Raw genomic sequence first — 17,526 nt, forward strand, 5'->3', positions numbered from 1 at the left:
GGTCACACCCGCTGCCACGGGCAAAGGCAAGCCCGGGACTATGCAGCAGGAGGGGATCTCTCAGCTCTGCTGCTCTGGGTTCTTGCCAGCCTTCTGCAGGGCCTGGAGGGAAGCTGCAGTTCGTCCTCTAGTCGGTAGACGGCACCACTCCAAGGAGAGTTGGAAACCTAAAGTAATACTGGGGTAGAAATGAAAATACAGAGCAGGTTGTTGCAGCGCTGACCTCTGCTGCTCTGGGTTCTTGCCAGCCTTCTGCAGGGCCTGTCGTCCTCTGGTCAGTAGAAAGCACCACTCCAAGAGTCGGAAACCTAAGGCAATGTTGGGATAGAAATGAAAATACAGGGACTGAGAGATAGCTCGGTGGTAAGGCGTTTGCCATGCATGCAGAAGGACTGGTGTGACCAAAAAAAAAAAAAAAAAAGAAAAGAAAATACAGATTATGGAAAACTGATAAGTCCACGAGGTTCCCAAGAAGATGACAGACCCTAAGCAGATGATCAATGTATAAACTCTTACTTATGATAGGTGCCCATTATCCTGTACTCTATCATAGCACCGACTACAAAGATGCCCTGACTTGCTGCTTCCCCCAGCTTTCAGCTCACCTGGACCCTGTGGTTGCTCTCCACTGTCACCTTTGGGCTCAGAGCTGAAGGCTCAGGCCAAGCCACCAGCTCCTGAGATGCAATGGACTGAGGATGGAACTCAGGGGATTTTATAATCCTTAGGGTGGGTCCTTCCTTCTCCCATTGGTCAGATTCTAACATGCATTCTTTCCAGGCAATTGATTGGCTCCTGGAAGCACTCTCTGATCCTATCATTTGCATATGATGGGGACTTTCTTGGCCCCACCTTTCCTCTCCCTAATCTCAACTTCCCAAGAAACTAGAAATCCCTTCGATTTTTTGTTTGTTTGTTTGTTTTTCAGTCAAGGCTGCTCTCTTGACTGTCAACTATTAAATGGATCTCTCCATTAGTTTCAAATGAGAAATGATGTGTAGGGTTCTGTGAAATGTATCTAGATTTCTGTGGAAATCCTACGGTACCACTTGGCATTTTTTATTTTGTTTGTTTGTTTTTGTTTTGGGGTCACACTAGGCAGCACTCGGGGAGTTACTCCTGGCTCTGGGCTGAGGAATCATTCCTGGCAGGTACTGGTCACCATATCGCATGCCAGGAATACAATCCAGGTCCATTGTGGGATCGGTTTCATGCAAGGCAAATGCCCTACAACTGTGACATCACTCTAGTCCCACTACTTGGCATTTTCTAGGCTAAAAAACAACCAAAATACTATCTGAATGACAGTTTAGAGAAAAAACTCAAATAAAATATAATGTGTGGGGGCTGGAGAAATGGCATGGAGGTAAGGTGTTTGCCTTGCATGCAGAAGGACTGTGGTTCGAATCCCAGCATCCCATATGGTCCCCTGAGCCTCCAGGAGCAATATCTGAGCATAGATTCAGGAGTAGTTCCTGAATCTGCCGGATGTGACCCAAAAAAACAAACAAAAAAATAATGTGTGAAATACATGAGGAAAACTATTAAGATCAAGGATCTCAGGACTGGAGAGATAACACAGAGATATGGAGCCTTTCTGGCATGCAACTGATGTGGTTTCAACTGTGGACATCCAATATGGTCCTCTGAAACTTCCAGGAATTACTACTAAGTGCAGGGCCAGGACTGACCCCTGAGCACCACTGGGTGTGGACCCAAAACAAAATAAATAGACAAACACAGTCAACATTTGGAGTGTTGTCAGTTCCAGTGTTAGTTTCCATATTCTTGGACTGATACCACTCTGGTTCTTCCTGGGTCTGTCATTGACATCAATAGATTTCTTTCCTTTATATTTGCTTTTCTATTCATCAATTTTATATCTTCATGCTGTTCGTGCGGATGGAATGATCTCATATTTGTTTTGTTTTGATTTGGTTTGGTTTGGTTGGTGTTAAGAGCAACATCTGGCAGCACTCAAGGATCACTCCTCTCTCTGGGCACAGAAATCGCTCCTGGCAGGCTCTGAACACCATATGGGATGCCAGCGATTGAACCCGGTTTGGTTCCTGGGTCAGCAGCATGCAAGGCAAATGGGCTACTTCTGTCCTATCACTCCAGCCCCTCATGTTTATTTTTTATATAAAATTTTATCTTTTAATATAAATCTGCAACAAAATTTTCATAACATTCCAAGTCTCCATACTGCTTGGAAATGTTTGCTTTCTTCAGGTTGGCTCATTTTATTGTACTGGGTTGATTGAACTTCATAGACACTGAATGATGTTTTCACAAATTGAAGGATTGGGACAACTTCATATCCTGTAAAAATTAAGATTCCGGGCCCAGAGAGATAGCACCGCGGCGTTTGCCTTGCAAGCAGCCGATCCAGGACCAAAGATGGTTGGTTCGAATCCCGGTGTCCCATATGGTCCCCCGAGCCTGCCAGGAGCTATTTTTGAGCAGACAACCAGGAGTAACCCCTGAGCACCGCCGGGTGTGGCCAAAAAACCAAACAAAAACAAACAAAAAAATAAAAAACAAAGATTCCCCACCCTAAATCCATCATAAGGAACTCTAAAGAAAGACAAGCTTTAACCCTATTAAAGTGTACTTTCTCATTCCTAGGTAACTCAAAAATGGGACCAGAACAGTAGCACAAGCGGTAAGGCATCTATGTCTTGCACATGCTAACCTAGGACAGACTGCAGTTCGATCCTCCAGTTTCTCATATGATCCCCCAAGCCAGGAGCAAATTCTGAGCCCATAGCCAGGAGTAATCCCTGAGCAACACCAGGTGTGGCAAAATGAAAAACTTAAAAAAAAAAGAAATAAAATCAAAGTTAGTACCCTCCAGGGGTACTAGGGGTTGAGTGAGCTTGGAAAAAGGCTCCCTTAACAACCAAAAGTGTGAATCAAATTAACCCTTGACAGCCAAGTTCTATATCAGAGTATCCCCCGACAACAGAGTTTGTTATCAGAGTATTCACCCAACAACCAGGTTCTGTATTAGAATATTACTTGAGGGGGCCGGGCGGTGGCACTGAAGGTAAGGTGCCTGCCTTGCCTGCGCTAGCCTTGGACGGACCACGGTTCGATCCCCCGGTGTCCCATATGGTCCCATATGGTCCCCCAAGCCAGGAGCAACTTCTGAGCACATAGCCAGGAGTAACCCCTGAGCGTTACCGGGTGTGGCCCAAAAACCCAAAAAAAAAAATAAAAAGAATATTACTTGAGGATTAAAGTTTGAGTCAGAGATCCCCTGACAACCAGGAATATCCCTAGGCGACCAAGGTTTGAATCAATGATTCCCCCAACAACCTGGGTTTGAATTATAGTATCCCTAGACAACTGAAGTTGAGCTAGAAAAATTCGTGATTGAGACAACTAAATAATGAAATGATTGCTCTGTTAATATTATGTTACTACTTGCAATTTCTATATAAACTGCTTGAAGATTTGACTCATGGTCCTGCCAAGACTCCTGTAGTGAGATGAGGCTCAGACCTTGCTTAACCAAATAAATTCCCTTTTGCACCTTGCATCATAGGTCATCTTTGACTCTCAGTGCCAACTCAAACATTAACAATCCAACTCTTCGGGGCCGGGTAGGTGGCGCTGGAGGTAAGGTGTCTGCCTTGCAAGCGCTAGCCAAGGAAGGACCGCGGTTCGATCCCCCGGCGTCCCATATGGTTCCCCCCAAGCCAGGGGCGATTTCTGAGCACATAGCCAGGAGTAACCCCTGAGCATCAAACGGGTGTGGCCCAAAAACAAAAACAAAAACAAAAAAAAAAAAAAAAAAAAAAAAAAAAAAACAATCCAACTCTTCTAGAGATTTCATTGACTAATAATTTGTTTTCACCTCTTTTTTTTTAGCTTTCCAGCAATTAAAATTTTCTAATTAAGGAATGGAAAGATTTTTGGTTTTGGTTTTGGTTTTTAGGGAGGGGTTGTTTAGGGCAATATCTAGTGGTGCTCAGGAGTTACTCCTGGTTCTCTGTTCAGGAATCACTCCTGGCCAGTTCTGTAGACCTTATGGGATGCCAGGGATCGAATCCAGGTTAGCTGCATGCAAGGCAAAATAGCCAGGACAGAAACAGGTTTGATACCTGGCATCCCAAATGGACCCTCAAGCCTGCAGGAGTGATTTCTGAGCACAGAGCCCGGAGTAACCCCATGAGAGCCACTGACTATGCCCCCCCCAAATAAAAATAAACAAATAAGCAAAAAGCTCTTCTTTTTTACATGTGGGAACAACAGTTACAGTTCTAGATGTCCAGTCCTTGGGGGCACTGGCTTATTTACATCTTAGAACTGAGCCCAGGCCCTGTACAAATTCTTCAGCGGGTGTTCATAATGAGATACTTAGGTGTCTCTAAATCCAAGATCTACCTGCCTGAGGCTTGTTAATGTTCACTTCAGACCCCTTATTCTTAGCTCTCTTCCTGGCTTCCTTCTTCTCTGTGTTCACCTACAATAATGGCCCAGCAGCTTATGTAATCCCAGGCAACACAGGATGCCATTTGAGGTGCTCTCCAAACCCACCTTACCCTAGCACCTAGATCATTTCCCTCCTCTAACAGACATGCAGAGTCTGTCTTGCAGAGGAAGTGGTTCCACTGTTTCTTAATCCCCAGAATAGTAGTAGAAATAAGCATCTCTTAACCCAGGGAAGCTGTACTAATTATTGGGGTGCTAGAGCCATTCAGAATTAGTTTACATTAGTATGTGAACAATTAGAAATAGTTCACATTGATATTACTCTTTGTTTTCTCTAGAGTCTAGTTTTTTTAATCACTTTATTTAACACAGGAAGTTCCAAGGTTGTTCATAACACTGCTGGGTATGTTTCTCCACAGTGACAAAGTTGTTTATGATTGTTTTCAGTCATATAAAACCCAACACCCTTCACCAGGGCAAATTTTCTGCCTTCAATGGCCTCCTGCCTGCCTCTGGGTCCTCTCTCTCTGTTTCTCTCTTCCTTTTTCCCTCTCTCTCTTACTCTCCCTCTCTCTCTCTCTCTCTCTCTCTCTCTCTCTCTCTCTCTCTCTCTCTCTCTCTCTCTCTCTCTCTCACACACACACACACACACAATCTCACACACACACACACACAATCTCACACACACACACACACACACACACACACTTTTTCTTTAGACGCTGTAGTTTGCAATATTGTTGCTGAAAGGGTTTCATGCCTATCATTTTCCCTCCTTTCAGCTCCCACTTCTTTTCCAGAGTGATCATTTTCAACTGCCCTCCACCCACTGCTCTTTCTTAGGTTGTGGATTTGTTTGTTTGGGTTTTATTGTTACTAGCCCACACCTGGCAGTGATCAAGGGTTATTGCTGGATATGACCTTAGGAATCACTCCTGACAGGCTCAAGGAACCCTATGGGAGACTGGGGCTAGAAATCGGGTCAGCCACATGCAAGGCAAACACCCTCACTGATAGGCTATTGACCCAACCCCTAAGGGTGTTTTTAAGTTTTGTCTATGTACATCACCTTTTTGAATACTTGCCCCACTAAAAGACATAGAAATATATTTGGGTTTGGGGGCTGTTTTATGTTGTTTGGGGATTTCCCAAGCAGTACACAGGAGGCCCAAACATTGCCAAGGGGCCTGAAGAGCAAAGCAAGGAGATATTAGCAGGGTATTAGCAGGTATTAGCAGGGGGACCCTTGGTGAAGGGAGACTTGATTGTGAGATCCTCCCCCAAAACACTGAGGGCACAGAGGACTCTACTCAAAACTTGGCCAGAAGTGGGCACAGCATAAAGATGGAGAGGTGGGGGTAGGGTGATTGTGACAAACACACCAGCACTCAGACTTCAGAAAGGACTGACTTTATTATCCCAACTGGGTTACACAGGAGGTAAATTAGGCAGAGAAGTGGATGAGAGACTTGACATCAGCTCAGACAATGGTCATGGAAAACGCTGTGGACAAGGAGCCAAGACCAAAGTAGGGCAGGAGCTTTCCCGAAAAGCTGCCTTTGAGTGTGCAGAACTGGGAGCAGTTAACCAAATTGTAAAAGACAATTTCTTCCAAGTCATAGTCCAGAAACACGCCAACGCGGCTTAGTTCCTGGTGGACTCCAGTGAACTGCTGGAGTTGCCAGCAGCCGTCACCCGGGGACGGAGTTCCCATAGCATTTCGGGGGAACGACTCCTTGCACACCCCTAAGGACCACATGCCTGAGTCTTGGATTTCTACCTGCCAGAAGTGCCGGCCCCCCTCAAAGCCCTGCTTGCCCAAGATGGCTTCCAGGGAGGTGAAGGCCTTGGGGCGAGAGCCCGACGTGGATCCACCTGCTCTGCCGAGGGGGTCAAAACTGACCGTTTTCCGGTCCTGGGAGACGGTGAGACTGGGGTGGGCAGTGTCAGGATCCAGGGTAAAATGCACCAGAAAATGGTCCTTGAGGTTGTGCAGGCCAGCATAGAAGGGAGGCAACAGGAGAGCCGGCTCCATAAATTGGTAGGAAAAGGTTGCGGGAAGCTCCAAGCCGCCCCATTTGCGCCACTGCCTGTGCATGTGCCCAGCGCCCCTCAGCAGCGCCAGGTCTGTCTGCAGCCGCAGACCAAGGATGTCTCTCAGCAGCGACTTGAGAGTGGAGCCAATGTCTGACAGCTGGGTTTGGCCTTGAATGATCTTTCTGGAAAACCCTGTCATTTGTCTCGATAGCCCGTTCTGAAGAACATCTTCCTCTATTTTCAAGAAACTCTTCAAGTGCTCAGTCTCACAGATTATATCATGCCTACTTTCTTCCACCTCCTCTCTCCATCCTTGTCCCTCACACACCTGCCTTAGGAAGATCGTTTCTGCCTCCTCCAGCTGATTCCCCAGCCGCCCCAGGCAGCTCTTGAGCCTCTGCCTGTGATGAGCAGCAGCTTCTGCAATGAGCATCAGGTCATGGGCCTGGTGTTCAGGGGATTCACCGCACTGGGCACACAGCAGCTCCAGGTCGTCCTCGCAGAACAGGCTCAGGGCCTGCTGGTGCCTCTCACAGAGGCCTCTGCCCTCCTCCTCTTCTTCTTCCTCCTCTTCCACCAGCTCTGCGATCTTCAACCTCTTGCTGCGAAGCTGCTGGACCAGATCAATCATGTTTCCCAGCTGCGTGTTCCTCTGGGGGTGCCCATCTGTGCAAGGGTGCAGGCACACAGGGCAGGGCAGAACGTCCTGCAGGTGCTCCCAGCGCTCCTGTAGGCACGAGCCACAGCAGTTGTGGCCACATTCCAGAGTCACGGGTTCTTGCAGAAAATTTCGACACACGGGGCAGCAGGCCTCTGCTTGCAGCTCAGCCAGAGAGGCCGCCAGGGCCATAGCTGCTCCTGGTGCCAGAGGCAGGGGAAGAGTCATGCCAGGAACTCCAGCAGCTTGGGGAGCTGTAGTTTTGACCTCTGTTGCTCTGGGCTCTTCCCAGCCTTCTACAGAACCTGGAAGGGAAGTTGCAGATCACCCTCTGGGTTGCTAGGAGGCACCAATCCAAGAAGTGATGGAAACCTAAGGCAATGTTGGGATAGAAATGCAAATTTTAGATTGTGGAAAACTGATAAATCCACGAGTTTTTAAGAAAATGACAGACATTGGGGCCGGCGAGGTGGTGCTAGATATAAGGTGTCTGCCTTGCAAGCATCGCTAGGGCTGTTCAGATCTCCCCGCGTCCCATATGGTCCCCTCAAGCCTGGGGCAATTTCTGAGAGCTTAGCCAGGAGTAACTACCCCTGAGTATCAAATGGGTATGGCCCGAAAAAAAAAAAAAAAAACACTAGGAAAGAAAATGGCAGACATTAAGCAGAGAATCAATGTATAAACAATAATAATAATAGTAATAATTGCCCATTATTCTATTTTAGAATCAAATATATACAATTTCAGTTAAGATAACTTGAATAAGTGAAATAGGAGTCTGATGTTTTGAAATGATTCATATAAAAATAATCGTTTCTTCATGTTAGCAAATTCTGTTGTCCCAATATACATAAAATGGTGCCTAAATGTAAATTCCTTTCACCAGAATAACTTCCGTCACAAAATTTAGCAAAGGGAAAACTCAGGTCACCCCACAATTATGTACATCATTGTCACTAGCAGAACCTTCTCTGATAATCCATGTATCATATGGTCATTTGGGGCCAGGCTATCGGTGAGATTTTTTTTTTTTTTTTTTTTGGTTTTTCGGGCCACACCCGTTTGATGCTCAGTGGTTACTCCTGGCTAAGCACTCAGAAATTGCCCCTGGCTTGGGGGGACCATATGGGACGCCGGATGATCGAACCAGGGATCGAACCATGGTCCTTCCTTGGCTAGCGCTTGCAAGGCAGACACCTTACTTCTAGCGCCACCTCGCTGGCCCCTATCGATGAGAATATTAACACCTAGTTTTGATCATGAGCACAAAGTCCAGATCACTGACAAGTTAAAATGGGAAAATGCATAAAACATGCACATAGAAACATTCCTGACAACCTTGACCTACAATTATATAAACACATATTTATGCATATTTAAGCCTGGGTTTATTTTGCGACATTTAAATTTCACCACAATTTGCAAAATGGTGAGAATTAATCTCCGACTGAACCCTGCGCCCACAGAGCCCTGGTTGCAAACAACCAGCAGCACCAGGGTTACTCTCCTCACACACAGCCTCAGTCCTGCCTCTTCTAATACTTGCTTCTGAGAACCCACCATATTACCAGCTCTGTCTACCACAAACTGTCTTGCAAAGGCGCTCAGGATGTTCTTCCTGTTCTCTCTGAAGCATCCCCATATATGCTTGCTCCCTGTTACATCCACCCTGTGATTTTGTTCCAGCTCACCTTGTTCAAGTGATGTGCGAGGTCCTAGACTGAGCTGTATCCAAAGCCAAGGTGCTCTGTGCTCTGTGCTCTGTGCTCCTGACAAGCATCAAGCACTCAGAGAAATAGCAAGGGATTGCCCAGCTCATGCTCTGGATGCTGCTTTTATAACATGATGGGTGGGTCCTTTTCTCCCACCCTATTGGTCAGATGCTAATCTCATCAGTCTCTGAGCAATGATTGGCTCCTGTGATTGTCTCCACTCATCCTCTCTGGTCCCATCACTGTAGGGTGGGGACTTTCCCACCTGGCTTGTCTCCCACTTCATCTCCCCTCTCTAAGTGGGGCAGGAATCTTTTTGCTTGTCTTTCTGTTTTCCATCTTGACACAGAATTGTTCAACCAAGTGGTTTATTTATTTATTTATTTATTTATTTTTGGATCACATTCGGCATCGCTCAGGGGTTACTCCTGGCTCTACACTCAGAAATCACCCCTGGCAGGCACCGGGGACCATACGAGATGCCGAGATTTGAACCACCATCCCTCTGCATGGAAGGCAAACGCCTTACCTTCAAGCTATCTCGCCGGCTCCCAACCAAGTGGTTTTAATAGCTCCTGACCCTTTAGTCAGTTGCTTCCAGAATACACACACACACACACACACACACACACACACACACACACACACACACACACACACACACACACTATTGTCTCTCTCTCTCTTTTTTTTTTTTGTATTCATAAACTATTGTGTGCTTTTCAAACTGCTCAGGCTCCTCTAACTCAAACCATATTAGATTAGATTCATCACTTCAATATGTATTCCTGGCTAAGAAAATTCTACTGAGGTGGTAGGGCATTTGCTTTGCACATGACTGACCTGTGATGAACTCAGGCTCAATTCCCAGCATCCCATATGGTCCCCTGAGCCTACCAGGAGCGACTTCTGAGCACAGAGCTAAGAGGAACCCCTTAGTGCTGCCTGATGTGGGCCAGAAACAAACAAACAAATAAATAAATACTCTATTCTGACATAATTATCATTTTTTGAGTGTTATTGTAAGACCATCCACTCCTCTTGTAACTCCAATTTGTTCTTTCAGCATACCTGAACAAAAAATAAATACAGGTTGAGAAATAGTATAGCACATAAGATGCTTGCCTGCATATGGTCCACAGATTTTAACCTAGGCACTGATTATGATTCAACATAAAATGTTAAATATAACATTTTACCTGAATATAATTTATATTAATAATTTATATTAATAACATATATTAATAATATACTTTATATCAGGGGTCTCAAACTCAATTTACCTGGGGGCCGCAGGAGGCAAAGTCGGGGTGATCTTTGAGTGCAAAGTCAGTAGTAAGCCTTGAACATTGGGGGGTGTGACCCAAACAACTAAAACAAAACAAAACAAAAAAAGATTCTTCTAGGGCAGGGCCACAAAATGTTGTACGGAGGGCTGCAAACAGCCCGCCGGACACGAGTTTGAGACCCCTGCTTTATATAATATTAATATATAAAATAACACATATTATTCCATAATATATTATTATATAAATAATCAGTTATATATAATTTGTATAAATATAAATTAGCATAAAATGTTAAATGTCAGATCAATAGTTCAATAGGTGGGGCCTTATATATGGCCAACCAGGATTTGATCCCTGGTACCCCTCGCACCAGTCAGGAATGGCCCAAAATAAAAAATTGAAACAATAAGAGTTAAATAATAATTATATATAAATAAGGTAAAATTGTATCAGTAAAATAATGCCCCCAGGAGTTTTATTTGCAGTTCAATGAAAGCCTTACTTCCAATAATATACTACTTGGGTGCAAGTGTACTTGTCCACCCCACAGAGATCTTTTTACTCTCAATAGTAGTTTAATTTTATTCATTATCCTCTTCCACATTCTTCATCAGATTCATCTGGATCTACTTTACAGTTTTGCTGATATATAAGCACAGTATATTTTTATTTGCCTCTGCTGCTCTCCAGAGCAGCACAAAAATTTTAAACACAAAAATCTAGTCTAAATCAGTTAAATCTTCATAATATTATGTAGACTTGGTTCATTTTGGTGGAGAGCCACATCTGGCAGAGCTAAGGGGTTACTCCTGACTCAATGCTTAAAGATATGGAATCTGAGGATCAAAGCTGAGTCAGCACCTTTGCAAAGCAAATGCCCTACCCGCTACGCGATCACTCTAGCGCTTAGGAAGGAAGAAAAAAACAGTCATAATGAACAACTGAACTAAAAAAACTCTAAAAGCAAGAATGAAATTTCTTTGGTTCTAAATTTTAACACCTTGGGTCGGAGAGATAGAATGGAGATAAAGTGTTTGCCTTGGAATCAGAAGGTCAGTGGTTTGAATCCCAGCATCCTATATGGTCCCCTGAGCCTGCCAGGAGCAATTTCTGAGCATAGAACCAGGAGTAACCCCTGAGCAAGGCCGGGTGTGACCCAAAACAAACAAACAAACAAAAACAAAAACAAAAAAAATAAAAATAAATTTTAATACCATGTTGAGCAAGAGGATCAGCCATCTAAGTAAAACTCAAAATTTCCCATGTCAAAATTAATCCAGTTTTCAATTTAATGTAATGTTATCAATGTTTGTTCTACATCCTTGAAGATTGCTATTGGAACTCTGATAAAGATTAATTGAATATGTATCACACTTTGCATAGGATGGTTATTTTAACACTAAATCTTCAATCCATAAGCAAGAAACATTTTCCATTTTCTCGAGTGAGTCTTCCTCTTAGCAATGACATATTTTTTGATGTGTAAGTCTTTTACTTCCATTATAAAATTTACTTTATTCTTTTATAGTTAGTTATTTAGGGAGGGCACACCTAATGGTTCTCAGGAGTTACTTCTAGCTCTGCACTCAAGTATTATTCCTGAAGAGACTCAGAGGATTCTATGGCTCCACGAGTAGAACCCTGGTCACCCATATGCAAAGCCAGTTTCTTTTCCACTTACTATCCTTTGTTAGCTTACACCTTATTTTACCCAAAACAAAGATCAACCCTGGTTTCTTTGTATCTGTTTGTTTACCACTTAGTTTCACCCAAAACAAAGATTGTCTTATATGGAAATCTGGGCAGGAGAGGCTCAGAATAGCCTCTTACTATGCTCTTACTATGTTCTTACTCCCTCATACACAACAGTTCTAGCAGGCAATTTGTGGGAGATATAAGGTAAAAATAAAAAAAACAACTTCCAGAAAGAGCAGGAGGAGGAAGAGAATAAGAAGAGGAAGAAGAGGTGGAGGAAGAGGAGGAAGAGGGGGAAGAGGAAGAAATAGAGTAGATAAAGAAGACAACGAGGAGGAAGAAGAAGGCAGATTCTGCTGTGAGACAGACTCATGCCAGCAAATGGGGCTCCAAAATGTGCAACTCAGGGCCGGAGAGATAGCATGGAGGTAGGGTATTTGCCTTGCATGCAGGGCAGTGGTTCCAATCCCAGCATCCCATATAGTCATCCCCCCCCCCCCCAGGTCTGCCAGGAGCGATTTCTGAGCATAGAGCCAGGAGTCACCCCTGAGTGCTGCCAGGTGTGACCCAAAAACCAATAAATAAATAAATAAATAAATAAATAAATAAATAAATGAATAAATGAATAAATAAATAAATAAATAAATAAATAAATAAATAAATAAAAGTGCAACTCTTCTGAAGCAAGTGCAAGCAAGCGAGCAAGAGACAGATAGACAGAGTCTAATGTTCCTGGGGTGCTTGTGCTCAGTCTCAGAAGGGCAGTGCCAGCCTCTCCTCACTGGTTTGCAGAACATGGAGAGGCAGTTTCAGAGGTCAAGTTGCCCTGGATCCGGCCATTGCCCACCCCAGTCTCTTTGGATCTCAGGACAAGAAAGCTCAGTTATGACTAGCAAAACCCAGTTCCATCTCAGTATTTCCACCGACAACTCATGCTGCTGTTGTGGGTGCAGAGGGACTCAAGAGCAGAGGGCACTTGTGGCAGGTGGAAAGCCGAGGTTCCAGAGAGGGTTTTTGGAGTGTGCTCCAGACCCATGGCCATGAGTCCTCTGAAAAAGTCAGTGGATGTGAATGCAATTGCTGTTGGCAGTTGGACGAAAGCACCCCCAGAGCCCTAGGCAGCCCAGGGGTCAGAGCATGCAGCTGTGGCATTTTTTCCTGGGATGGGAGTTGGGAACAGTGAGTTTCTTTAAAAACAAACAAACAGGGGCTTTGAGATAGCATGGAGGTAATACGTTTGCCTTGCATGCAGAAGGTCGGTGGTTCGAATCCCAGCATCCCATATGGTCCTCAGAGCCTGCCAGGAGCGATTTCTGAGCATAGAGCCAGGAGTAATCCCTGAGCGTTGCTGGGTGTGACCCAAAAACCAAAAACCAAACAAACAAACAGAACATTTATTTGGTGGCGGAGCTGTGGCTCATCTGTAAGGCTTTTGTTTGCCTTGCATGCATCTGACCTAGGAGGGAACACGGTACTGCAGTTTGATCCCCTGGCATTCCATATGGTCCCCCAAGCCAAGAGCAATTTCTGAGCGTCACTTGGTGTGGCCCAAAATTCAAAAAAAATATTTATTTAGATTTTGGAGGCATATCCGGTGGCACCCAGGGATTACTTTTCACTCTGTGTTCAGAAATCACTCCTGGCAGACTCGGGAGGATCTTGTGGGATGCTGGGGAATTGAACCAGGACTCATCTGGGTTGGCTGCATGCAAGGAAAACACCCTACCCACTGTGCTATTATTGCTCCAGTCCACAGTGAATTTCTTTCTACAGTCTGAGGACAGAGCCTGTCTGAGCACACTCAGGGAGAGCTCACAGAACTTGTCCTGATTTCTCAGTCTTCGCCCTTTCTCTTTACTTGTGCTTGACCCAAGTCTGTTGCCAATGAATGCTCACCCTCTTGTAAGCATTTTCTAAGTTATATAGTGTAATGGGGCATTCTGACCATGTCCATTCAGAAATGAATTCTCTGGGCAAGAATTGGGCACTAAAAGAAGATAAAGGCAGGATACCCCTCGGTCTAAATATTGCAAACCACAGTGTCTAAAAGGGTAAAGAACAAAAGGAGAGAGAGGGAAGAGAGAAGAAAAATATCTGCACAAGAGACAGGCAGAGGGAAAGGCGGGGGGTGGGGGTGGGGGGTGGGGGGAATTGGGACATTGCTGGTGGGAAATGTACCTTGGTAAAAGGTGTTGGACATTGTAGGACTGAAACTCAATCATGAACAACTTTGAAACTGAAAAAAATCCTAACTAAAATATGAACAACTTTGTAACCACACTGTTTAAATAAAGTAATTAATATTTTAAAAAAATGTTGAGTTTGATTTCATTTGTGATGTCTGTATGTGGTTTTCCTCTCTCTAGTTTAGTTTCAACCCACCATCTGGGAAAAACTCCTCTTCCAGGGAGTGAGACCCTGATGTGGAACTTCTCTCCTGGGGTCCCCACCACCAAGAGCCCCACTGGTCTTTCCCTCTGGCCTATTTGCATCACATCCTTCCTCTGGACATATGATTGCCCCTCTCTACTTATTAGCTATAGGTGTGTTTGTAGGTTCAACCAGTTCCCAAGCATCAATAGGAATTAGTGCCTTTTCTTTTCCTCGAGCCTCCATGTTCAATTCTATTTTTGCAAAGAAAAACTACCTAGAAGGATTAACAGAGAGAAACCCCACCAGGATAGGGCTCCCAAGTCCATCTTTTAGGAGTGACTCTCCAGGAGGGGCCTTCTGAGAATCTTGGTGGAGGTGCTCGCATGGGGGCTGTGGTTGGAGAAGAAGCTCAGGATTGCTGAAGGATGCTCAGCTGGGGGAGTGTGGGAAATTGTGGAACCAAACTTTAAGGGAAACAAAAGCTCTCCGAGAGAGATTAGTGCCAGTAATCTTAAAATGATGCACCAACTATCCAAAATGACTCCCAAGTTAAGCTTTTCAGAAAGGTCCATTTCCATAACTGTAGTTTAACTGTTAGGTATTTTCTGTTAATGTGAATCTATTCATGTCAGCCAGTTGTGTCCAATTGGTTCTCCTAATAATTACAAAATTGTAGGTATTTCAGGGATTTGCTGGTTTTATTTTCTTTAAGTTATTTTGAGTTTGTCCAATAATTAGCAAGTCTACAAAGACCATATCAAGGAGAGATGCAAACACTCCCAATTTTTGGTTTGTTTTTTGAAGCACATACCCAATTGTGCTCAGGGCTTACTCCTGGCTCTGCAATCAGAAATTTTTCATGGAAGGACCGGAGTGACTGCCTAGCGATGGGGAGTTTGTCTTTCATACAGCTGATCCAGGATGAACCTTGGTTGGATCCCCGGTGTCCCCTATAGTCCCCCAAGCTAGGGGCGATTTCTGAGTGCATAGCCAGGAGTAACCCTCGAGTGTCACCAGGTGTGGCAAAATAAATAAATAAATAAAATAAACAAACAAACAAAAAAAAGAAAGAAATTACTCATGGCAGGCACCAAAGAGATAGCACAGCAGTATGGCATTTGCCTTGCACATGACCGACCCAGGACTGACAGTGGTTTGATTCCCAGCATCCCATAGGAACCCATGCCTGCCAGGAGCAAGTTCTGAGTGCAGAGCCAGGAGTAGCCCCTGAGCGTCAATTGGCATGACCCCAAAACCAACCCCCCCCAATTACTTATGGCAATATTCAGGGAACCATATGGGATGCCAGGGATTGAACCTGGGTTGGCCGCATGTAAAACGAACACTTCCCTATTTATTCCTGGGTCTAACATATTATTTGTTGTTTACGGACCCTGTGACATCATTTATCAAAACTTTCTGCAAGCAAAAGATCCACTGACCCAGTCCATCCCCCACTCCTGTCATTTTGCATTTGGGCGACCTTAGTTCAACCCCTGGAACCATAGAATCCTCAGAGACTCTCCAGGAATAATCCTTGAGTGCAGAATTAGGAGTAACCCTGAGCACAATCAGGTGTGGCCCCCTAAATAACTCACTAATTTATAAATGAATTAAGTAACTTGGAATCAAATCTTATAATGGAAGTAAAAGTCTTACACATCAAAAATTTTGTCATTGCTAAAAGACTCACATGAAAAAAAAGGAAAAATGTTTCTTGCTCATAGACTGTAGGTTAATGTTAAAATAACCATTCTATGCAAGGCATGATACGTATTCATTAATCATTATCAAAGCTCCAATGGCATTCTTCAAGGATGTAGAACAAACTGATTACATTTGCATGGAACTGAAAAATGGATTAATTCTGATATGGTGAAATTTGGGTTTAAGTTAGATAGTTGATCATCTTGCTCAACATGGTTTGTTCAAATTTAGAGCCAAAGAAATTTCATTCTAGCTTTGATAGTCCTTTTAGTCCAGTTGTCAATTTATTACTGTTTATTTTTATTACTTCCTTCCCTTTTTCTTTATTCTTTCTCTCTTTCCTTCTCTCTTTTATTTCTTTGTTTCTTTCTTTCTCTCTCATTTTTTCTCCCACCTTTTTTTCTCTTTCTTTCCTTTATTGTATATTTTGTTTTTGAGCCATACTCAGCAATCCACGGAGTTTTTTCCTGACTCTGAACTCACAAATTACTCCTGGCAGGCTCTGGGGAAGATAGAGCTTGCTAGGTATCAAACCTGGATAGGCTGCTTACAAGGCAAACAACTTGTAAGTTGTTGCACTACATATGGAGGTAAGGTGTTTGCCTTGCATGCAGAAGGACTGTGGTTCGAATCCCAGCATCCCATATGGTCCCCTGAGCCTCTAGGAGCAATTTCTGAGCATAGATTCAGGAGTAGTTCCTGAGTCTGCTGGATGTGACCCAAAAAAACAAACAAAAAAATTAATGTGTGAAATACATGAGGAAAACTATTAAGATTAAGGATCTCAGGACTGGAGAGATAACACAGAGATATGGAGCCTTCCTGGCATGCAACTGATGTGGTTTCAACTGTGGACATCCAATATGGTCCTCTGAAACTTCCAGGAATTACTACTAAGTGCAGGGCCAGGACTGACCACTGAGCACCACTGGGTGTGGACCCAAAACAAAATAAATAGACAAACACAGTCAACATTTGGAATGTTGTCAGTTCCAGTGTTAGTTTCCATATTCTTGGACTGATACCACTCTGGTTCCTCCTGGGTCTGTCATTGACATCAATAGATTTCTTTCTTTTATATTTGCTTTTCTATTCATCAATTTTATAACTTCATGCTGTTCGTGCAGATGGAATGATCTCATATTTGTTTTGTTTTGATTTGGTTTGGTTTGGTTTGGTTGGTGTTAAGAGCAACATCTGGCAGCACTCAAGGATCACTCCTGTCTCTGGGCACAGAAATCGCTCCTGGCAGGCTCTGAACACCATATGGGATGCCAGCAATTGAACCCGGTTTGGTTCAAGCAAGGCAAATGGGCTACTTCTGTCCTATCACTCCAGCCCCTCATGTTTGTTTTTTATATAAAATTTTATCTTTTAATATAAATCTGCAACAAAATTTTCATAACATTCCATTGGAAATGTTTGCTTTCTTCGGGTTGGCTCATTTTATTGTACTGGGTTGACTGAACTTCATAGACACTGAATGATGTTTTCACAAATTGAAGGATTGGGACAACTTCATATCCTGTAAAAACAAAGATTCCGGGCCCGGAGAGATAGCACTGCGGCGTTTGCCTTGCAAGCAGCCGATCCAGGACCAAAGATGGTTGGTTCG

General features: G+C 43.9%; 1 protein-coding gene across 1 annotated transcript; it reads right to left on the reverse strand.

The window, feature by feature from the left end:
• Nucleotides 1–5,920: 5,920 nt before the first annotated feature.
• LOC126007172 (tripartite motif-containing protein 75-like) lies at nt 5,921–7,327 on the reverse strand. The gene has a single exon (XM_049772651.1). The coding sequence runs from the start codon at nt 7,325–7,327 to the stop codon at nt 5,921–5,923; it is 1,407 nt and encodes a 468-aa protein (XP_049628608.1).
• Between the last annotated feature and the right edge of the window lie 10,199 nt (nt 7,328–17,526).

Source organism: Suncus etruscus, chromosome 4 (genome assembly GCF_024139225.1).
Source record: "Suncus etruscus isolate mSunEtr1 chromosome 4, mSunEtr1.pri.cur, whole genome shotgun sequence".
NCBI classification, from domain to species: domain Eukaryota; kingdom Metazoa; phylum Chordata; class Mammalia; order Eulipotyphla; family Soricidae; genus Suncus; species Suncus etruscus.

Bases quoted from the DNA above. Each gene is read 5' to 3' on its own strand.
- LOC126007172 (XM_049772651.1), bottom strand. From the start codon at position 7,327: ATGGCCCTGGCGGCCTCTCTGGCTGAGCTGCAAGCAGAGGCCTGCTGC.